Genomic DNA, 25,130 nt, shown 5'->3' with positions numbered 1-25,130 from the left:
CACTACTGACATGACATGGCCTAATCCATCATGGCCAAATTAAACTAGATATCATCTTTATAATTAGCAAGCTGGCCGAGTTACAGAATTGATATCTTACTACTGTATATGACTATTTATTTTAGACTCATACTACAGTACTGTATGAAGATACTGCGAAATACATACAGTACTGTCTGGATGGAAGCATTGCACATATAAAAATAAACAAAATATAAAAAAATCTTCAATTTAAACTTTAAAGAACAGTGTATACACCAATACACGATGAAAATATAGATACTATAAAACACACATGTTAAAAATAACAACAACAAAAAAGTCTAATAGTTAATCTAATCTATAGATTGGCAGCAGTGTTTAACTAATTCATGGACAATACTTAAACTTAGGTAAAAGATATCTAATTCAGGATTTTGACAAACACAATTGTTATAAAGAGACAAAATTCTACAAAAAAATACCATTCTTACGAACATTATCACAGGAAAATTGTAATGTAACATTGAATTTGAACAAAGTCTACGAATTCGGACAAGAAGATTACAAATGAACATACTGTAGAATTTAGACATTTAAATTATACAAAAATATAAGGGGATTCATTTTTTGTTTTATCAGTTGAAGTAATAGATTAGTCATTATATCAAGTGAATTACGATAGAAACTGTCGCATCAAATAGGAGTTCTAATTCATCATTGGCAAATACTTTTGATTATAATTGTTTGTTTATTTTATATTTATATAGTCTTCTTGGAAAAGGACTATAAACAATAAACAGTAGGTCCAGTGTACATATCTGGCTCATGTGCACTTTAAAGAACATAGTACATCTTTCAAGATGAATAGAGGGTTACCCCGGTGTACTACAGTAGTATACACACATCCACTTATCATAACTAATCAAGAAGGACCCTTGATTGTCAGCATATGCCGTTTATAAGTATAAGGTGAAATAAAAATATTAAAAAAAATAATAATATTATAATAGTATGCATTCAATTTTTCCAATACTGGACTCTCTAAAAACCGGAAACTCTATTAAAAAAACAGACTTTTCTTAAGATCCAAAATGTCCCAAGCAAGAATAAAAAAGACTATTCAAAAACCAGACAAACAACTGTAGGCTAGCCCGAAGGTGTCCGGTATTGGGAGAGTACATTTGTACTGTAGCATTGAGCAAGGACTGTGACAGATAGTGACTAAAACATGTGGTTATCCTCGTTTAGCAACACCAACATTGTCATATGGTCGTTGAACCATCAGTCGCAAAATGGAATACCTCCTGTTCCGTTTATCGTAAAAACTAGTACAATATTATTCTGCTTTCGTTCTTTTTAATGAGCAATTGAGTCAATGAATAGACGGAGATAACTAAGTTTTTGTGTCTACTATCCGAGAGTAATGATGCATTTAAAACAGCAAACAACATCCTTGAATTATAGCTATAGAAATGTCAGTTAAAAATGAAAGATTAAAAATAGACAAAGAAATAGCATACAATGGGATTCAGTGTAGTACAGTATATATAGGATAGGTTACTTACAGCTCTAGTTATTTGAACTAAATAGTTGAAACAGTTAATTTTATACCTTTTTAACAATAGAGATAAATTAAGGTTAAGTCGTGAGAAGGCTGTTATGTCCGAGACGAGTGGTAATGGTAAGCGGAAAAACCTTGTAGCTTGTCCGACCTACAATCTACTATATATTTATTTATTTTATTTATTTTTATTTTATTCAGTTGACAACCAACAGCGATGAAACTGCCACTAACAGGTTGAATATCCATTTTGAGGTCCGCATTCTGAGTAAATGGTTATAAGGAATAACATAGATTCTATATTTTTATTACTGTTACCGCAAGTCTGTGTAAATTGGACTTTAAAAGAATGTATTTATGCTTTAAAGATTCAGTAAAACAGCATTATAATACGGTATGCAACTCACTCACAGTCCAATTGGGCCAGAGCATGTACCGGTATCTTGTGGAAGAATATTGTAGGATATAGAAAAACAAACCTAGAACTTAAATAGCAACAGCTAAGCGTTATCGTAATCAGCTTGGAGTAGCTCATTCTACAGTTACGAACAATTTTAGTCTAGTAATGCAAATTTTAAAAATAGTTTTTCAAGGGATATTTCTGGAAATGCGTGGTTGAATGCACACATTTGACCCCTAACAACATGGAAGCTACAGTTATGCCTTTGATTTCCTAATTAAACAAGCACACACTACAAAATGTATAATTTACAAATTTGGAGACTGACCAGTTACTACAGTATAAATAACTTCTGAAACAAATCATGAATTTGAAGTACAATAAATGAATAATATAAACATAATAAAACACACATTTTCAGACAACAGTATTCGCAAAGCTTAAAAAAAATGTCAGTCAGGATTACACTTTGTTGAGATGATCCCTAAAGAAGAAATTTGAGTTGTACATATCCCTTGATTTTTTATTTCTCAACAATCTGCACAAAACCAGAAATCTTCAGAAAGGTTATATTAGGTACGAGTATAATTATTGAAAATAATGGCTAAGATTAGCAAGATTTAGAAGAGTCCTGGATAGTGTACTTAGGGGAGGTGGTTGGAAATATCCTTACACTGCTACAGCGCTAGATGTCAGGCTTCTTACGTCAAAGTGTGATTATGCTCACATGCTCTTGTTGCTACGTCAATAAGTCTTTCTCATATTTGTTTATTAATCTAAATACAGTTTTTATGGGTGTGCAAACAGTTGTGTGTTATAAATCAGACGTAATAATATATTTACTGTACAAGGAAATGTACTTGTACAGATTTTGACAATACAATCTAAGAACTTGTTACAAAATACAGTAGAACCTCTAGTTTTGAACACCCCTATTTATATAGGGGACAGTACACCTATACTTTCTACTTACTTACTCTACCTACTTTCATCCTTAAGGGCCACAATGGAAATATGTTTGACCATTGGTTACTTTATTTGTGCTACTCTGAATTCATTACTGTATTTTTTTAAATGTTATATTGTTTTAAATTCGAAATGAAAAATGAAATATATTTAAAAGAGGATATTTCTCCATCAAAAGACATTTTAACACCTGTTTTGCTAACCACAATTCAGTGAACACTACTACTAAGGGGACACTTCTATTAATGGACATACACACTTTGCTGTGTCTCAAATATGTCCCCATACCCTAGAGAATGTATAGCAATGACCTCTTTGTTTCGGGCCGGAGGTCTGCTACTGTAGGAAAGGTATGTACTACAGTATGTCAACATAGGAGTGAGAATTAATACAAACTGTTTTATTTATTCTTACCTTTTTCAAAACATTTATTTCAAGTTTAATTTCTTCTTCCTCTTCCTGTGAGAAAACAAAAATTAAAAAGTAATATATTTGGGAAATTTACATTCCCAATGAAAAACTGCATGATTGTCGAGCATACACTGTTTAATGACATACAGTACTGTAAAACATACAGTACTGTAAAGCAGACATAATATTGTTTTTATTTGGAATAAATTACAAAAAAAATGATGTTTACCCTACAAAGGTACAGTTATATATAATACAATCTAAAGTGACTTTGTAATTCCTACAGTGTGAATCAGTATAAAAATGGTAATAATTTCAATTTATTTTTTAAACTAAACTCAGTAAATTTAAGCATTTATAAATTCAAATAAAAATTGAACATAGGCTACAGTATACACAGTGTGTTAACTTTTCACCAGTAAATAATAATAAAGTGATCTAAAATAACATCTACATTTATTCCTAGATGTCTGAATAAAGAAATTACTTTGTCTGTTCACCTCTAACCTTTGTACCAATAAGGTCAAGTGAAATTCTTTCAGTAGGATTATTCAATAATTTTCCCCAACCTGCAATTCTTTTTTGTTTGTCACAACTGGAAGAATGCTAATTCTCTTTTATTTAGAAATCTCTACAATTATAAATTGTGGTCAAAAGCGGAAACGGAATAATTACACAATTGATAATCTTATGAAAGGTGTTGCACTATATTGAATTTTAATACAGTACTGTAGAAATAATTCAAGTCCAATTCTTACAGATTTTTCTGAATTTTTTGTTCACAGGCATCCAACTGACAATTACAGAATGTTTAAAGACTATTTTTTAAATAATTTATTTTGCTTATGAACAAAGTGATGCTTTTCGGGGAGTGGAGTTGAAAGAGTTGTGAGTTACAACCCTGGTAATACTAGTGTAACCTTATAAGTGAACGTCACTCTCTAGAGGGCGTTCAGGGTGAGACCTTGTGGGTTGAGGATGGAGAAACTCATGTTTTAGATTGTGTTATGTTGGAACAACCAAATAAAGTGCTATATTTGTAACTGAATATCAAGTCTCTGTCTGATTGATTACAGTACTACAGTACCATGATACAATCATAGGTTACACTAGATCAGGATTAAACCCTGGACCCTGGATAGGAAAGCAAGCATGTTAACCACCAAGCTACAGCTCCACTACAATATTGCCCAATGATGATATAAATCATATGAAACATTGATGACAACTGATGGTGTCTGATAAATAACATTAATGATTCATAAATGGAAATAAAACTGTCAGTAATTTTATGTAATTTATTGTTTAATGTAGATGACAGTACTATATAAAAACACTTAATAGCATAATCATCTGTCTGTTTTAACATCAACACCAGTTAAACAAACAAAGCGACAGACTAATGACTAATCTTTACCTCTGTTACATCCATCACTTTTATTGCAGCCAGTTGCCCTGTTTTAACATGACGGCCCTAGAAGAAGAAAAAAGGAACATTATAATAAACGAAGTACTGGAGTATTACTATTATACCTGACATTTCACACATTTTTTTAAAATTTTTATTTCATACCTGTACGCATCCAACAGCGAGTAACTCGCCAATTACAGGATCGATAAACTATTTTATAATGTATCGTGCTTAATATAAACTAAGTCCCATTTGAGGCTTAGGAAGTGTAGTTGAAAGAGTCGTGAGTTACAACCCTGGCACTAGGTCAGGATTGAATTTGAACCAGGGACCTTAGGATTGGAAGGCAAGCACGTTAACCACCAATCTACAGCTCCACTACTAATTGTATGTGATTATATTGTAAACTACTGTATACCGTAAACTACTGTATACCGTAAATACACATTTTAAAACAAAATTTTTTTTTCCACTGCATGTACTGTTTTGAAAAACATAATTTCACTCTATCATCAAGTTTCCTCAAGCAGGTTATTTGGTGTTTAAAACTGTAATGTTTCTACTGTACTGACTATACTAAATTAATGTTCACGCCATTCAGTGACCTTCTGAGGTGAGGTCAACTTGAGACTGCGATTGCATTGCAGTTAAAAATTGCTCCACAGACTGAGACACCATTTTTAAAATCGGTTTTGACGATCAATCAATAAGTATTCAAAATCAGTTCTTTTTTTTGTGGTTTTGGAAAGAATCCATTTCTGTTGGCAAGTTCTGTTTGTTCTTTATTTTTATTGCTCAATAGAAAGGAACCTTAAATAAATATTATCCTTACACCTGGTACTGTGATGTAAGAAATATCAGGCTTAAGTAGTAACACAATACAACGCAGGTGGTGGTTGAAAATTGCATGCAGTCATGTTGGAATGTGACTACATGAAACCAGGAAGCCAACAAAACAAATAGGATTTAAACTCAGGAAGGATATGTACTGTAAAGAAAAGGAAACATACTGTACATATGCAAAGAAATTGAATGTGAATGATTATTTAAAGAACTGTTGCGGTGAGGGAAAAGCTAGATTAAGGGCAGGGTTGGATTAAGAAAGGCAGGGTTGGATTAAGAAAGGCGGGGCTAAATTAAGGAAGGCAGGGCTGGTATTATAGTAGGGCATATTTAGAAACAAACATTATAGTAAACGGATACAGTACAGTAAATAAAACACATTATTCTAAGTGGCAAGGATTCGTAATCATATTGACATTGATTTAATGATCAGTATGATTGTTCAAGCATAATGATTAGGTTGAAACATGGCTTAAGCTCTGTCTACACTATCAAACTATAGTTTGAAAAAAAAGTGTGATGTGCCCAAAAATGGTAAGTGATATGTCAAAATATGGTAGTTGTTAGTGATATGACATCATCATGTCCATAATTATGGGCACATACAATTTTTTTGTCACATAAAGTTTAACAGAGCTTTAAACCAGACAAAGATTCTACAAACAATCCATATAAATTTGAATCTACTTATTAAGTAAAATTTGCATTGAAAATCTGGATTTACAATATGAAAAAGGTTGCATTAAAACAATTTGTCTGGCTATTTTACTTTTACGATGTCTCAAAAAAAAAAAAAGGGTATGGGCATTGTCGCCCACCCGCAGGTCATGGGCGATACCACTGTCTTAGAGGAGAGTTCAAGAAAATAATGTTACTTTTCGGAATATACTCTCCCCTTGAAGGGGATAAGGCCTTTATGTCGGTTTATCCATGTAAGCTAGACACGTAGTAGTGTCGTAGACTTTTATTTTATACCTCCATTGAGATCCAGCCACTGATACCCGGCCCACAGCATTGTCATTTTATTGCAGTAACTTGCCTTTAGATTTAATAATATCAAATAAATGTGGATGCTAAAAAAACATTTTGATTATTATTAGAAAAACTTGTGTTGATTTGTAGTGATTTAAACTGCAAACTATTACAGATCTGATCTTCATCAAAATTACAGTTTTTAAGCTCAATGTTTTAAATATTAATGAAGCAAATATAAACAAACCATTGTCTGTCTGGACAAAACGTCTCTTCAGGTTTTTAAATAACAATGGCGTTGACAATAAGTAGAATATAATTGTAACAAAGCAGTGAATAACAAAGTCTAATTTAATACTACAAGACCTGCGAATAAACCAATTGTACTATACTATATATTACACAAAAGAAACTCTACTAAGTAAACCACACCCCTTAGGGGAAATCTCTGCAGAGACTGTGACTGGGTCCTGTTTCTGCTGCAAAAAAACTGTGTGAATAAATTAACCCAAATTTCTTGGAAGCAGAAACAGGACAATTTTTTAGTAACCGGTTAAATGGCAGGGCAAAAATAATTGTTAAAAACACCCATTCAATTCGGTGTTAGAAGGGCATTTAACCGGTTATTGCTGTGCAACTTTTAGCTGCAACACAAATAACAGTTATTTCATTGATAGCTAGCGACCTTGAGTCAACTACACTGCAGTAACGTTTGAATTAACCACCAAGACCAATTGCATTTTAGGTAATGCTAACGATTTCTGTCAACGACCACCCACTGATTTAAACGGTTATTTTGGAGCAAAAACTTAGCAGAAATGCAGTCCATATATAAAAATTACACTTTTAAATCTATTTTGAAACAAACGGTTTATTCGGCGCTATGCATCAGAAACAGACCCGTAGAGTGTACTGTACAGTGAAGAAATGCATGGCTTATATTAAATACAGTATTCAAGTGTATTGGAACTACAGTTTAAATAAAAAAGGTGTAAAACTGTCAATGTTATAAATCTAAATGCACATGCTGAAAGCTTTTGGGCACCAATAAAGTCACAATTACTATAGCAATACAGTCACATTATTTGTTCCATCCACTTGAAATTTCAAAGCTGTAAATTGTCACATATTTTCATCTAAGATTAGAATAACTTATGGGGACATTAAATCATGTGATAACTTTGTTCATATAGGAACCATTTATTCCATCCAGGTACCATTAAATGTTATCCAGGTATCACATTTTAATTCTCTAATTCAAGTAATGTCCTAATGACCTAATTAAGAATGTTGTCCAATGAAAAATGTTGATTATGGTGCTGTTAGTAAGGCCTACTGTACTGTATAATGTAGTGGCAATCTCTGTTTTGCAAAACAAACTACTGTATTGTGGTCTCCATGTTTTGCGCCGCCGTACCAGCCCACATCCAGGATGTTATAAAGATTTGATATCTAATCAATATGAACCACACCATGAAAACCCATATGGCAGTGGAGTAAGGGCTATGAGCGCTCACTGGCTAAACCAAAGGGCCCCAAAGCTTATGGGAGCCCTGCCCAGAGGAAACAACAGGCATTAAAATATGTTGAAAAAAGGCTAAAAATGTCCGAGGCCTCTAGCATTAGAGGCCCCCTTAGGGTTCCTAAGCCAGGGGCCTCAGGCCTCTTCGTTACGCCACTGCCCTTTGCTTGCCCCTAGGTTTGAATAGAATCCATTGGGGAGGTTTTTTTTATTTCCTGTACGTAGTATCACTGTGCGGTTTATTTTCTCATAAATTTTTATAATTAAAATTTGACTAAATTTGATTATTTGGAATTTATTCTTCTCCACACCCAGTCAGAGTGAGATTCTGCTGTTGTTTCTGGTTTTAAAAATAAAATAAAATAAAAAAAAAAATTAAATCAATTACAGTATTGCATGTGGTGCAGTGTGTTGGATATTGCTTTGCTTGTATCCTTAGGCAAGACACTTTACTTACATTTGCCTCTCTCCAACCAGGTTTACTGTAGTAAAATGGGTACCGGTTAGATCAAGACACAACTTTGTACTGATTACAGTACTCTATTATTATGGGAGTACAGTATGTTTCCATCATACGTGTTTAATCCAAAACATGACCGGAGTGATAATGTGTATTGAGAGCTTGCTTTAAATATGCACAGTATACTGTATAATAAGAATGGACTACCTGTATTTATATTAAATCAGGATTTTCACACCAATACAGTACAGTAAGTCACCACAAACAAGCCAATTATTTTTATATTCAAACAATACCTCAATATTTACTTTTAATTAACTTGATGAATTGTCAAATAAATTAAACTATTCAGGACTTAGTGTCATGTTGAAATGACTGTAAGTAATTCTTTATGATTCATAAGCGGCCTTGAGTCTATTACAAAACAACACAGTTTTTTTACAATCAATTCTTCATATTTGCATCAGTGATTATTACAGTAAATTATTGCATTGGTTTTGTACATTTGTGTATCTTTTGGCTATAGTACGGTACAGTAGGTAGGCCTACTGAGAGTGAGTCCGTCAAACAGACAGACAATACTATATTCTGTCATGAACTGTACGTCAAATGGGTTAGGAAATGGGCCGATGTTTTATAGAACTTTGTTTGGGATGAGTAGTGTAGATTGTAGAGTGGTCTACAGAAAACTTTTGGGGTAAAACACCAATTTTTGGTTTAAAATAATTAAATTAATTAATTAATTAAAAAATGGTATTTTATCCCAATAACAACAAAAAAATTATATTTTTTTTAATTGACAATTATACATATTCAGTACAAAGGAGCCAGTTGTATAATATGATAATTCAATCAGTTGTATGTCGGTTACAAAATGCTTTGCTGCTTTACATGTTTTTTTTAGGTTTGTTGGAGTTTGAGGGGTTTAGCAATACAGTAATAAGGTCTGCCTAGTTATTTTAAGTTGTGTTAAAAATCAATATAAAAAGTAATGAAAAATCTATCAAAGACAAAGTGATTGACCCTAGCTTTTGATTCTCCCCAGCAGCCCGTAAGTCCAGGAGTATTAGACAAAAAAAGGGCCAAAGGTAGAAATAAATATGCTAAAGCTGAATTTTTCAGGATAGGTCCCCAATGTTGTCTGGAACAACATACTAAAAGTCCCCGGGTTTCCCCGTTGTGCTTCAACCTGATTGGGCCATTTTTCAAAATGGCGGCCATCTTAACAATTATTTACCATATTTTGACAACCAGTAGGTGTAAGTAAACAATTTTGGTGTCAAAATACTCAGAAGACCAATATTTATATTCACTGTAATGGAGAAGTTTTTAAAAAAATGACCGGAAATGCCTGTTTTGACCTTTGACCATCAATTTGGATTTTCTCAATATCTTATCAACGACTGGCCGTAGAGAGTTCAAAATTGTCCCAAATTATTCAGAATGCCCAACTTTCTATTCACTCTAATGAAAGAAAAACACTAAATTCCTTTAGAAACCTTCTATTCTGACCTTTGAACTATTGACCTAAGCATATTTTAATTTTATAGACATCTTGGTGATCGATAGGAGTGCATAAGCGAAATTGGTGTCAAAATACTCAGAAGACCCATATTTATATTCACTATAATGGAAAAGTTTTTAAAAAAATGACCGGAAATGCATGTTTTGAACTTTGACCCTAAATTTGGATTATCTCAATATCTCATCAACGACTGGCCGTAGAGACTTCAAAGTTGTCCCAAATTATTCAGAATGCCCAACTTTCTATTTACTTTAATGAAAGAAAAATACTAAAAACCTTTAGAAACCTTCTATTTTGACCTTTGAACTATTGACGTAGGCATATTTATTTTTATAGACATCTTGGTGATCGATAGGATACGAAATTGGTTTAAAAATTTATAACTTTGACCCTAAATTTGGGTTATCTCAATACCGCATCAACTGCTGGCCGTAGAGACTTCAAAATTGTCCTAAATTAAGAAGAGTGCCCAACTCTCTATTCACTGTAGTTAAAGAAAAATACTAAAAGCCTTTAGAAACCACCTATTTTGCCATTTGAACTATTGATCTGGCCAATACAGTATTTTATATCATAAACATATAGAAATCTTGGTGATCGATAGGAATACATAAGCGAATTTGTTGTCAAAATATTCCTAAACACCCATGTTTTTTTACCTTTGACTTTAATCACTACATTATAATTTAATAATTTAAGTCCCAAATAGCATGATGGACATATCACACCATTCATCATGCCATGAGATGTCAAATTTATCCGAAACAGCCCAGAAAAAAATGTCCGATGGACGAATAATACTATTCATCAATATAGATATGAGGCCATAATTTCAGGTATCAAAGGGTCACAATGTGTCATTTGACAAATCACCTAAATAATAAAATACAATATGAAACTCTTACAAATCTATCAAGATGAATTATAAAGAAATTGTCACTGTAAAGTTGTTATGGTCTTCAACAGATTTTCATGCCCTTATTTTATTAACCATCATAATTATAGTCCTGAAGTATTTTCGATTTTTAGAGAATTTTGATTGGAAAAAACAGAGAAAAATGTTCACATCTTAAAGATAAATGCAATAATTCTTTTAAAATTAAATTGCATCATATCAGATAAGAATCGGAGGTATGACTAGAGCCTAAAATGAGACTTAGACTGAGACCTTGATAAATGGTTGGGTGGGTGACTATGTACAGTGTGCAGTTTTAGACAATTTAAAAAATGTTATAAGATGAATTATGTACTCCAGACCTATATACACAAAGAAATGTAATAGTGCAGCTCAATTGAAAAAAAAAAACAATTTTACCAATAAGTGTGTGTCAAATCAACCAGTAGTGGTCTCTGCTATATATTAAATGACACTGCCGAAGAGGAAACATTTCAGAATTGGTGTAGCTCCAAAGTTTAAACATGGACATTAGCCATATAGAGAAGGCGTGGCATTTTTTGGAGGACTAATTTCTAACCTTAAATAATAAATAAATAATAAAATTTGTTTGGTTACTATTACTAATGAATAAAAGAAGTGAAAACAGGCTAAAGCCCAAACAGACAGTAAAATGTATCATATATATATAGTTTAAAATTGGGGCTTGGTTTGTCTGTTTAGCATCTGAGCAATTTGGAATGAATTTTACCTCTCATGGCAATGGCCATACTGATGAATTGTTAGATTCTGTCTATCTTTATGTCAACTTAAATTTAACTTTTTGCATCTAAGCCCTCCCTCTGGAGAGCACGGGCTATTGTCGGTTTATACAGTTAAGCTAGGCACGAAATAGACTAATTCTCATTAAAATGTAATTATTAGGGTCAAATGTCAAAACACTTTCAATCGCATTCAGTACATTATTTCTATAAGAGTAAACAGAAACATGGGTGTTTTGGAGTATTTTGACACCAAATTCCCTTATGTATTCCTATCGATCATCAAGATTTCTATACAATTTTGGTATAAAATATGACCAGATCAATGGTTCAAAGGTCAAAATAGAAGGTTTCTAAAGGAATTTGGTATTTTTCTTTCATTAAAGTGAATAGAAAGTTGGGCATTCTGAATAATTTGGGACAACTTTGAAGTCGTTGTTGAGATATTGAGATAATCCAAATTTATGGTCAAAGGTCAAAACAGGCATTTCCGACCATTTTTTGTTAAACTTTTCCATTACAGTGAATATAAATGTGGGTCTTCTGAGTATTTTGACACCAATTTCGCTTGTGTACTCCTATCGATCACCAAGATGTCTATAAAATTAAAATATGTCTAGGTCAATAGTTCAAAGGTCAAAATAGAAGGTTTCTAAAGGAATTTGGTATTTTTCTTTCATTAAAGTGAATAGAAAGTTGGGCATTCTGAATAATTTGGGACAACTTTGACGTCTCTACGGCCAGTCGTTGATGAGATATTGAGATAATCCAAATTTAGGGTCAAAGGTCAAAACAGGCATTTCTGACCATTTTTTGTTAAACTTTTCCATTACAGTGAATATAAATATGGGTCTTCTGAGTATTTTGACACCAAGATTGTTTACTTACACCTACTGGTTGTCAACATATGGTAAATAATTTTAAGATGGCCGCCATTTTGAAAAATGGCCCAATCGGGTAGAAGCACAACGGGGAAACCCGGGGACTTTTAGTATGTTGTTTCAGACAACATTAGGGACCTATCCTGAAAAATTCAGCTTTAGCATATTTATTTCTACCTCAAAGTCTAATACTCCTGGACTATAAACCCACAGCTCCTGCAGCAGTACTCGCATGCACACTACTGATGTTGCCTAACAAATCTCTAAACTAAGGTCAGAAACACTTTAGCTGATTTGCACAGCCAACACTCATAATTTAATTACAATGCAAATGAAAATATATTAGTATAGGCTAAGGTCAAAGGTTAACATCAACAGTACAGTATGTAGCAATTTAGAGACTTTTGCTTGCAAAACAGCCAGTAATTTGATATAAGATTATTCGACAAGTAATTAGGAATCTCTAGGTCATCAACACAATAAGATAATGAAATTCAAAAAGGCCAACGTAATCATTTCAATAATTATGTTTTTAATGATCTCCCGAAAAATGAATTCCCACGCCCACACAAGGTCTATAAAGGAGAAAAATCAAACTGAAATAATGGTTGGCAACCTATAGTACTGTACAGTAGTACGTTTAGTCAGCACATTCAAACTCTGTAAGCCAAACGCTAGTGTTACCATGATCAGAAAGAAATGTGTAGTACTGTAATAATAAGGTTTTCTATTATAGATGGTAATTTAGTATACAGTAGCTTTTTGCTATGCTACAGTACACTGGCGAAATTATTCCGAGTGTGGGTCACCGTAAGTTTTTTCTGTGTATCAGAAATTCTCTGTATCCTCAGCAAAAAGAAATACTGTACTGTTATCTTGTCAAAGATTTCACCAAAAAGTTCAGTTAAAAATACAAGCAAATCATCAAATTACAATTAAACCTACAGTATAAAAACATATTGTAAAGTAATATTCATAGATTTTGCTTCAATGCTTGAATTTAAAATGTTACTGTACCTTGAATACCTGTCCGTAAGTACCATTACCTACTACTTCCATCAAATCAAATATGCCAGCAGGCTCCTGAAAAAGAAACAACAAAACCATAAATATATTAATTTAGGGATATTTTAGTGTACTCTGAATGTTTGCTTTAAATTCAAAACCTGTTGTTGTCTGATACAAATGTGTTTCAATGTACAGTATCAGTCAATCTGCAATAGATAGTAGAGAGGTTTCGCAACCTTACGAATACGATAACGAAAACGGATACGTCACGCACACGTATTCGTTTTCGTAAGCCAGTAAAAACCTGTTTCGCATGGCAACGAAATATTGAGGGCGCCGTCCAAAATATGACTGCGGTAAATTTGAGCGAAGCGCAGGTACGTGTTGCTTGGTGCTTGGCTACCTAGGCCTAGCGTAACATCAAAGCGAGTGAGGACTTTAAAAACTGCTATTTATCAGAATTGACCTGGCATTTTAGTAAATTACTTTAGTAAATTACTTTCAATAAATCTATAATTATATTATAATCATGAATCATTTCTGATTCAAATGCAAAATGTGCAAAATAGATCAAAAACTATACTCGTTTTGTAGTTACGAATATGACTGGTGATATTCGTCAACACGAATACGCTTTACGAATATGAAATGGGGATCAGCTCAAAAGTTTTACAAATGTGTGACGTATCCGTTTTCGTTATCGTATTCGTAAGGTTGCGAAACCTCCCTAGTACTGTACAGTAATGTAATAATGAGTAAAATGGCAGAGCGGATAAGGCAGGGGCGCCGTTTATCATACCTACAGAGACAACAATATCGGCATGGGTTTGATGACGACACCCTGTACTGTAGGTTTGGTGGTGGAACAAATCTTCTCGGATAAGGACTATAAACCATAGGCCCAGTGTATACAGTTTTAGCCCGTGTGCACTTTAAAGAACCCAGTTCATCATTTGAGACAAGTCGGTGGTTACCCCCGGTGAACTGGTTCACAAAATAGCCCCTGTTCAGGGGGATTACCACCTATCTGATATGTGCCTAAAGACAAATTAAATTAAAGTCAACCTCATTTACACACTTCTAATATTTCCAAACCTATTTTACGAACGGTCCTTAATGATGATGTAAATTTTTGTGCTTGCATAAAACAATTTTTTTTTTCTGTAAAAAAATTATAATTAGCAGGCCTACTGTATACCAGTGAGTTTCTCTAGGGACTTGTTGAAAATGTCTGTACTACTCTATACTGTAGCCTAGTACAGTAGTTCAGTATAAATTCTGTATTCTAAAAATACCCAGGAATTACAAATTCCAAGTCGGTATATAGCACATTCCTTTTACAACTTTAGAATAGGATGAAAATAGAGCTTGCTTGTCTAGAGGCATTTTCTTTGTTTCTCAGCTATCTCATAGGAATGTTCAACATCAACATTGCTATCTGCTATTCACACCTTTCAGATTAAAAGTGTGAATATAAATAATTTTTACAGTAAAAAAAAACAAGACGAGTAGCCTAGGCTAGTTTTTACTGTACTGTATAGTGCAATAGGCACGACACACAATAAACAAAATAACAAAGTTTAGTCGTAGCACATGCCAAACACATACAGTACAGTATCTTGGGCCGGGATACCACCAATTTTACTTCTCTCCCGCCGTCCTGGCCATAACAAATAATATTAATAATGATGCCAAAATTCTGGTGTTTCAATCAATTCTTAAATTAATTTATAGGCCTACAATTTAAAAACATATCTCACTCAGACTCTAGGCCTAGCCAGAGAGGCCTTTAAAATTTTATCTCAGCTGTTGTTGTGAGACTGTGCTGTGTGGATTATTTATTTTTATAAATAATAATAAAATAATATACACTTAGAGTACTCAGTACTGTAGCTAGCTAGGCTATAAAGTTAAAACCAAGTTGTGTATGAGAATGTTCAATGAACAGGCCTATGCTAGTCTTCTAATACATACTTGATAGCCTAGGCCCGAGTACAATTAAATCGAAACTCTACCCTTCAATTGTATAGGCATTGTTGTGCAATCTTTAAAACCCTTACGAACGTCCAGAGACAAAGTACTCACCCTCAGCTGGGCCAAGTCAATATCATCCAGACTTCTCATCGAAGCCATGTTTGTTACGGGCAGTAATTATCCCAAAATAAATACTACTGTTAATACATCCGATGTGAAAATGAAATTGATGTTTCATCAACTCAGTAGATAAATTTCGAAGCTCTGTCTCATCAATAAAATATGCTATTTTTCATTTGAAATATGTATTCTTCCCAGAGACAATTCTTTAGTCACTTTCTATCTGCAGCAAGTCCACTTCCGGCCCATTTCGCATAGATTAACGCCCTCTATTAGTTACATTGCTGAAAAATAAAGAGGGCGCTATACACAATTTATAATAAAAAATGTTTTTAACATTTTAGTTGTAACAGGTTTTTACAATATTTTTATTATAAATATTACATTATTTACGTATGAAAAAAAAATAAATAAAGAGTTTTCAAAAAACAGGTCTTTATGCGTAGCCTACATTATTAAAAGTTTTCTTGTTAAATGTTAGTAACCTAAATAACAATTTATATGATTGAAGAAAAAATTCATTCATCTAAAGCTTGGTTCCCACTAGAACGTAACGCAAGGACGTAAACGCAACGCAAGCGTTTTAACCAATGACAAGCGAAGTTATAGACAGTTAGCAATCACAATCGAATAAGCCATCGCTTGTGATTGGTCAATTCACTTGCGTTGCGTTTACGTCCTTGCGTTACGTTCTAGTGGGAACCACGCTTAAGCATACTGTTTTGTGGAAATCGGCAAAAAATAAATAATACTAACGGAATACGTTGATTGTTTATTTATTTATTTATTTTTAATGTACGGTAGATCCCATCCGCGAACCGTTGTTCCAACATTTCCTCTTTCGTGATACATGAACTAATTATAATAAAAAATGATTAGAAAGCGAACAAAAATAACAATAACAGAGTCATATATCATGATGTTGTTGGTACTAGTAATCAGTGACATTGATTGAATTGTGAGGAAATAACGGATAGATGACAGAGAATGCGTACGCAGCGCCAAAAGTAGGTCTCTCTCTTCGACTCAATGGATGAATGGTGACATAAGTAATGTCTCATGTGATAAAATGCACCAACACAGTCGATCTTACGCGTACGTCGCACATGATCCGATCCAATATATTGTTATCTTAGCTTTCAAAAGAGATACGCCAAACTCATCTTGTCAAATAAAAACAACACAACAAAACATTGGCTTGTTAATTCTGGATTTATAAACTGTCATTAGAATTTTGTCGAAACAAATTAGCATACGTGATGCATTCATATATGCCTACAGAATAGAATACAGAAATTTATTGGTCCAAAAGGAAATTCGTTTCGTTGACAAGCTCAAACAATTATAAATATAAAAAGTCATGAATACAAAAATACAAGTGTAATAAAAAGATCTTATAAAAATACGACTAAACATCGAACATAGACAAAAATATTAAACAAAACTATATCGTAACATATAAAAATATATAAAAAATATATATATTAGCAGTATTATAACAGTAAACAAATTACATTTTCAATCTATCTTTTATTATTTGCGTTATATAAATGGCAAGAATTTGTAACAAATGACTTTCCGAAGACGATCATGATCTCCTCTTAGTGGACGTAGTACTTATTTAGTGTGTGTGTGTGGTCATTTAAAGATCTGGCCTACACTATCAAACTTTATGTGACAACAAAATGTGGACATGATGACGTCATATCATCAACCAATTTGGACACATCCACCTTTTTTGTCAAACAAGTTTGATAGAAATCGCATTAAATATATAGAGCCTATTGTCCCCCTAAAAATGAAAACGAATTTAATATGAATAAAATCAAGTTTGGCCATATTTTATTTAAATAACAAAGTTATTCATTTATGAAAAAAAAAAACGAAAAAAAATATGATTTCACCCCATTGAAGTAAACAACAATTAATTAAAATTCCATGATTTCACTTATAAAAAGAAACATAATTTGTTAAATTTGACAACAAAAATACATTGTCTAACCCTGGCGGTCCTCTGTCTGACGAACTTCGAGAACTTCCGGTCTTCCGGTATTTCGGGGTTTAACGATGTATTGTCCCCCTGAAAAATAATTTTAAAACAATTTTTTTTTAATATGCCATTTTAATGTCACATAATGGTTATCCACTTTGACCAAAAATTAAATCGAAAAAAGATTATTTACCTGAAAAAAACTTGATTGAATTTAACCATTTATTTTGTCATTTAATACTGTAAGTGAAAACATTATTTTTTTTCCTCTACGGAAGTGATTAACTTTAACAAAACTACAAAATAACCTATTAAAAGTCTGATTTAATTAATCTTCATTTTCATGTTTTTGGGGGAGAATACATCTTTAATATTAGGTAAATAATTATGTTTCGATCCATTTTTTGTAACTTAATAATAACATTGAATAATAACAAAATTTAAAAAAATTCACGGATACCATTATATTCATTCATTCATTTCTTTATTTCGGATAGTACATCCATACAAATCATACAAAAAAAAACAAGAAGAGAAACAATTACTTATATTATTCCAGTTGTGTCACTCAGTTTTTATACTACTGCGCCATCCCACGTTAGCGTTCCATAGCATTTTATGATTCATCAACGAGTGTAGAGGATGATTTGTAATTAAGCCACTTTAGCGTTCCATAGCATTTTATGATTCATCAACGAGTGTAGAGGATGATTTGTAATTAAGCCACTGTTTAGCGTTCCATAGCATTTTATGATTCATCAACGAGTGTAGAGGATGATTTGTAATTAAGCCACTGCGGCCAAGAATAGTTGATCACTTGTGTCGATGAATTCGACGATTGTGTTTGTGTATCTTTCAATCGCAGTCGTAGCCTTCTTTGTGTCCAGAGACTGATTGCTTGTTTTAAAACCTGACGACTCGTTTGTGGGGTGACAGACGGTGCTTGGACGTCGCGGGATAGACACCAGATGAGTCAGTAATTGCCCTAACTTGTCGTCAATGTTTTGGGTACAAGGAATTTAGGAGCAACAGCAATAGCACATTCGTCATTGGAAAACGGCAAAGTGAACATCATAATCATTTACAAGTTGAAACATCATAAGGAGAGAGAACATTTACATTTTAGAGAACAGGAAGCTAGGAGTAAGAAGCGGGAACCGTCAAATTCAAAGGCAGAACATTCCTGGAGCTAGCTTTTCTCGGTAAGTTTGGAATCATTGCTAATCTTAATCTTTAGATGTTATATCATCTGAAATGTTAATTTCCAGTGATCATATTATTATTATCAACATGCCATTTTATGAACATTAATAAACATCGACGGAATGTTATCGATGAATGTAAAGTCAATGTTCACTCATTGTGCATCGGCAATAAAAACATGAATTTATCTTTATTAAATTGTGTGTCAGGCTATCCCGTGAGTTTGTCGGGTATACAGTACACATTTTTGCCAAAAGTATGCCTATGTTTGTTGTATATTTTGATTTTTATTTCAAAAAATAATTTTTACAATTTACACGCCCCTGGTGTTATGTTTTAGCGTGTGCATGCTTTTACCACATGGATGTACCGGTATCCAAATCGAACCGCTTGTCGCGTGGCACCTGGCTTTAGCTGTCAAATTAAGAATTAACAGTAATGATTTGTACGGCCTGAACTAATGATTCGTTATTTATTTACTTTTGATGAAGCTTATTATCAGGTTGTAGCATGATCGCTGTTACGAGAGTAGTTTTCGATAATTCAAAGGCAGAGCCCAACAGTGCTGATCAAAAACCGTTACCATTGCTCCGTATGCTCGACACGTGTGACACACGTCTATCACAACAATATAAATTATATTACAGTAGTTTACCTTTCGGTTGGTCCGTTTTGAGTAGATGATGATGACGATGATGATGATGATGACGATGATGATGATGATGATGACGATGATGATGATGAAAAAGATGATGATTTGTTCGTTTATTGAAACTTAATGTATAATGTTTGTAATGTCTTTACACCTAAAATTCTATACTACTGTGTATTTAAGTAGACCTAATATGCAGGTATACAGATGTAAGATATATGAGGCCAACATAATAATAGAATAAGACCGCAGCCAGGGTTTAGAATTCAAAAAGGACCCCCTACCCACCTTCTTTTATTCCTGACTGACTTAGGCCTACCCTTTTCAAACCACAGACCAGCAATTTATTGGACAATCCATCCTAGCCAGCAAGGAAATTCTATCTTCTAAATCTATCTTAGTCAAGTCTCGCTTGCTGCAAAAAGGGAAACTCCAGCAGCACGTTTCGACATATTTATTTGAAACGTGCACCGTCGCTTAGTGAAAACTTAAATAGGACGACCAACAATGCACGGTTTTAACGTGTTTTTTTCTTCTACGAAAAGATAATTATTTTTAAGCTCTGTCTACGCTATCAAACTTTATGTGACAATGATGATGTAGATCTGAACACAACTTTGCGCTGATTACTAGCTGCATTATGGGAGTATGTTTCCATACGTGTTTGATCCCAAAAAAAGTGACCGTGGTAATAATGTTCAGCGCTTACATGTTTCACAACATTAGGCGCTATATAAATCCATGATATTAATATTATTATAAAAATATATATATGTTCCAACATAATGTACATGATGATGTCATGTCACTACATAATTTGGGCATATCACTACCATATTTGGGCACATATCACACTTCTTTTGTCAAATTAGTTTGATAGTGTAGACAGAGCTTCGTATTATGTATATTTTGTATGTGTCATCGTAACTGTATGTAAAACTTGTGAACAAATGTTTGTTTTGTTGCTGTTTATTGCCTGTTATTAATATAATAATGATAGAATAGAATTACACTCTACATTAAATGAATCAAGTTAAATGTCTCAAAGAAAGTCAGGTAACGTATGCAGATGGATAACAAAATAGGGTGTCGAGAAAACTAAGATATCTTAGGTCTTAGTTTTCTAGATCTTAGTATTCTAGACACCCAAAAAAATAATTTTTTTATTTAAAAAAGTTAAAAACATTTCGCGAATCATCACCTCCGATGTAAACTAACATTTACTGGAAATATCATTTATTAAAAGAGATAGGCCTTTAGCGAACTCATAATTTGACTTTGTCCGGCATAACCACACCGATATAGTAGGCCTACATGATGATAAGTCAATAACAGAGGTTTAAAATAAGATTTTTCAATCCACTTTGGTTTAAAAGCCTTTAGGACACAACTTTTGAGCGCTGTGCATTATAATATGACCCGAGAAATAACCACAGCGATATAGTACATGATGCAGTCATTTCAACCATGGATGTAAAAAATAAGATACCCCCATGTTTCAATCCACTTTGGTGGTTTAAAAGCCTTTAGGACACAACTTTTGAGTGCTGTGCAATATAGTATGACTCGAAAAAACATACGACAGCCATTTGCGCGTTGGCAAACATAATTATGAATTCTGAATGTCGGTGCGGAATTCCATAATATATCATATATTACATTATTGTTCTCCAGACTCACGTAAACTTCATATTTTAAATAGTATTGCAATATTATAATGTGCACTTTTGAGACACCTGTGCATAATTTCGAGATTTTTACATTTTATCAACGTGTGATGTAATGAAACTGAATATTTTTTTAGGCATAGGCCTAAAAATAATATCCACCAAGTCTGTACTGTTTCTACATAATGCCATTATAATTAGGAACATGCTGTAATACTGTGTCACATATGTATCACATGTGAAAGCTGTATTATGTCACAGGTTTATGAGCCATGACATCACATTATGACACCTATATGGCACTGTATAATGCCTACGGTATGATAGTGGGACAAATTATAGATATACTGAGAATCGGTTACACTAATCAGCCTAATTGGCTGTTACTCAGTCTAGTCTATGTAAGCCAATCTGGTATGAAAGTTTTTTTTTTAATAACTAAACGTGTTTGTATTGAAAAGCAATTATTATTATTTATTTTTTAAAAAACTATTACGGCCTGTTATAACTAGGTCGATATCGAACGAATAGGTAGATAAATATGTGCATTTTCAACAGAAAAAAGAAAAAAAATTGTTGAAAAGAAAAATAAGTTGTAATAACCATTACGATTTTATCATTGCTTTTTCATTGTTTTTATCATGACGTCATTCGATACGAATATGTCATTTTCATCGAACAAAATGGATAAAAACTGTTTTCTAAAAAATGTATATTATCTATCGCCGTTTGTTATCGTACTACAGGCCTTTGAACTCCCACAAATATTAAAACACGTTTTTTTCCTATTTTAATTACAAAATGTTTAAAGCTTACAATAATTGGTTGTAAATTGTACTGAGAATGACTAGAATGTGTGGTATTTAAACTGACAAGGTGGTTTGAGATCACGACCATCTGCTCGTATAGATTTCCAATAGATTGACACATTTTCAATTTAACTAATGTTAACATAAAACAAAGAATGTTGATCTGTCAATGTAAATTAATGTTTTCACATTTTAAAAACTTATCGGAACATAAGATATATGTCCGGATAGTTTAAAACATTTGTGTGGAAAAGTTTGACATGTGAATTCTACATTGTATGTCAGTTATCCGAAGTTACGTCGTATCAATCGAATTTTTCGGGAAGACCGTACACCCAAGGCAATCTAATCTAACAGCAGGATCATCTGAGCTCCGGAGATCAAAGGGTTTATCTATCTCTGGTAGACTTGCCCCATATTTATTGTCTTTTTCATGGTAGTCCACCATTCGGCGAATCGATTTTTGTCCAAAGATACGATCACTTGTTGTATACGTATGAAACGCCATATGTGCCAAAATATTTATCTTTTTACTAATTTCGGTCTAGAACCTAGACTATCTGTCTGTGGCTGCGACACGATCAGTTCCACGCCTCTTAAGAATAGAATAGTATACAAATAATGAATGTTTATGAGTGTAATGGTACAAATAATGGCATGAGGTGAATGATGAAAAGTTATATCAACGAGGCAACGCCGAGTTGATATAACTTTTCATCATTCACCAAATGCCATTATTTGTACCATTACACGAATATTAAACATTCATTATTTGTTTTATATAACATCTAAATAGATTCCTGTCATTTGAATCAAATATAGGGTAGCCCTAGCCAAGCGGCCTACATTTCATTCAGATTGATTAAAACAGTAACATTTGGTTTTTAATATTATAATATTAAATGTTATATTTATATGGATTTATTTAAACACACCTACTTTAGTGTTAATTACGTCAACAACGACCAAACAATCCTATGCCTAGCAAGGCTAAAACGCCTAGGCTAGGCCTAGCCTAATTCTAACAGGCCTAGCTAGGCTAGACCTAGGCTAGTAGTAGTACTAGATTGGCTGAAAGGCAAAACTTCGACAGACAATTGGAACTTATCTTGGCTAATTATGGTTTTTCCAACGATTCCACGTCTTGTAGGGATGTCCCCATTAATTAATCAAAATCCTAAAAACGATCTAAAGCTAATTTAAATGCCTTTTTGAATGAAATTAGTACATATTATATATCTCCAAATCGTACACAAAAATCTGCTGCTGTTGCATATCTCGCGGTGGTGTTTACAAACAGAGGCAGGACAACAGGTGGCGCTGTTGTATTTCAATGTAATTTTTGTATTCTAAATTTTTTTTCATCCGCGAAAGGTTTTTTTTTTCGTACACAAAATGTTTAAAAAAGTACTATTAAACGATCGTTTAATAGTGCGTACTATTGCACGCCATGTGACCCACAATCGTCCAATCAAATGACAGGAATTTATTTAGGTGTTATATAAAATAGAATAATATGTACTGTACATAGTAATGTACTGTTGGTATTTGTCGCGACCAGACATAAGATTGCCTTTTGGTACACCAGTCCTAAAATAGTTCTAACAAGGTTCCGATTACATTCAAATGCATTGATAGCATGAATCCAGGGTTGTCGCCTGGACCTAGAATTGACCAATCATATGGGCCAGACAACTTGACAAAATTGCCAAACCCGAAACTCAAACGCACAAGCATGACAAATGTCCTAGTCCGTATAGGTCATCGCAAATCTCCCAAATTACGAGTAGACCGAAGTGTCTTTAACCCTGTCAAACGAAGATAGAAGGTAGCATTAAACAAACTGCACAGCGTGGCGCGTGCTTCAGTTTTTCCAATCACACCTTGTTGGGTTTCTACACGTGACTGAACAACCATGACATGTATGTTGCTGAAAATGTGCTAAAAAGAACACATTTATGTTATCAAAGTTAGCTAATGAAAGAGCAGCGCGTTTATTTCAACATGCATGACTTAAGTTTCGACACTAAACACTTTTCCACATTCATATTTGAATCGATTCTCAAATATTTTTAAAATTCATTATGAAACAATTTAACGTTGTTTATTAGAAACTCTCAGCTTCAAAATGAATGCTTATCTGACAAGCATTCCTTACTATTTGTAATATCATCATCATGTGCGCAATTTGTGTAAACTTTTGTTGTGTTACAGCTTGGAAAAACAATTGAATTAGGCCTATTATGGTAATTAATTTACTATTCGAAAACTGACATGTCGGATTACAACACCTACCTCGTAAGAAAAGGAAATAATTATAGGAGTGTCATTTATCGCTATTAAGCTCTGTCTACACTATCAAACTAGTTTGACAAAAAAAATGTGATGTACCCAAATATAGTAGTGATATACTCAAATATGGTAGTATATGACATCATCATGTCCATATTATATGGGCACATAAAGTTTGATAGTGTAGACAGAGCTTTAGGCCTATTCATGATGATATTATGATGATTCGATCGTACGTGCCTGTGCGCAATTTATGTAGACTCTCATAATATGTTACAGCTTGTAAAGCATATATCCCTAGATATAGGAGATGTATTAAATAGTCGCCACATCAGTGAGTTTGATCCATGTATTGACAGTGGCAATGTAAATAATGTAGAATGACAGATGAGATGCGAAATCAAATTTGTGTCGTGGAATTAAATCATACAGGAAAACGAAATGAGAATTCTCCTGTAGCCTATAATATGTTGGTGTCGTTTGTATTACAGTAAAGACTTACCACAAGTCTCTGGGTAAGCATATTGTTTTTTTCCGGCGGGCGTTTTGATTTTAATTCTCCAGCTCAAGTTATATACTATGCCGACCAGCAGTAATCTCAATACAACGAGTACAAAGTAACGATATTTCAAGTTAAATTCATTTCGAGTTGAGTGGCCGAGCGGTTAAGGCAGGAGCGCAGCAAACCGTAGTTATACAATGCAATCGGCACAGTTCGAGACACTCCTCGACCATTGTTCTGCAGGTGTTAGAACAAGTCTTCTTGGATAAGGACACATCTGGCTTGTTTGCACTTTAAAGAACCCAGAGAACTTTCAGAAAAGT

At 33.4% G+C, this 25,130-nt stretch overlaps 2 protein-coding genes across 6 annotated transcripts in view; one reads left to right on the top strand and one right to left on the bottom strand.

Annotated features, from left to right (window-relative positions):
* The window catches only part of LOC144842763 (serine/threonine-protein kinase mig-15-like), a 39,211-nt gene extending 23,282 nt beyond the window's left edge, over positions 1 to 15,929 (bottom strand). For all 4 annotated transcript variants that reach the window (XM_078699288.1, XM_078699289.1, XM_078699290.1 and 1 more), the window contains exons 1-4: positions 15,684 to 15,929; positions 13,608 to 13,673; positions 4,738 to 4,794; positions 3,324 to 3,368 (exon numbers count right to left, since the gene is read on the bottom strand). In XM_078699288.1, the coding sequence (XP_078555414.1) occupies positions 3,324 to 3,368; positions 4,738 to 4,794; positions 13,608 to 13,673; positions 15,684 to 15,731 (216 nt within the window). In that variant the 5' untranslated portion in view covers positions 15,732 to 15,929. The remainder of the gene's footprint in view (positions 1 to 3,323; positions 3,369 to 4,737; positions 4,795 to 13,607; positions 13,674 to 15,683) is intronic.
* Positions 15,930 to 18,520: 2,591 nt separating this feature from the next.
* Positions 18,521 to 25,130, top strand: part of LOC144842783 (uncharacterized) — a 47,684-nt gene continuing 41,074 nt past the window's right edge. The window contains exon 1 of one of the 2 annotated variants that reach the window (XM_078699316.1): positions 18,521 to 18,884. The gene's annotated coding sequence lies outside the window, so the exon portion shown is untranslated. Of the gene's footprint in view, positions 18,885 to 24,768; positions 24,821 to 25,130 lie in introns of those variants that run through there. The other variant, XM_078699317.1, reaches the window with a different exon arrangement.

Source organism: Antedon bifida, chromosome 5 (assembly GCF_963402885.1).
Source record: "Antedon bifida chromosome 5, ecAntBifi1.1, whole genome shotgun sequence".
Classification (NCBI taxonomy): domain Eukaryota; kingdom Metazoa; phylum Echinodermata; class Crinoidea; order Comatulida; family Antedonidae; genus Antedon; species Antedon bifida.
Note: the sequence above shows the minus strand (reverse complement) of the source record. Positions and strands in the feature narration are given on the sequence as shown.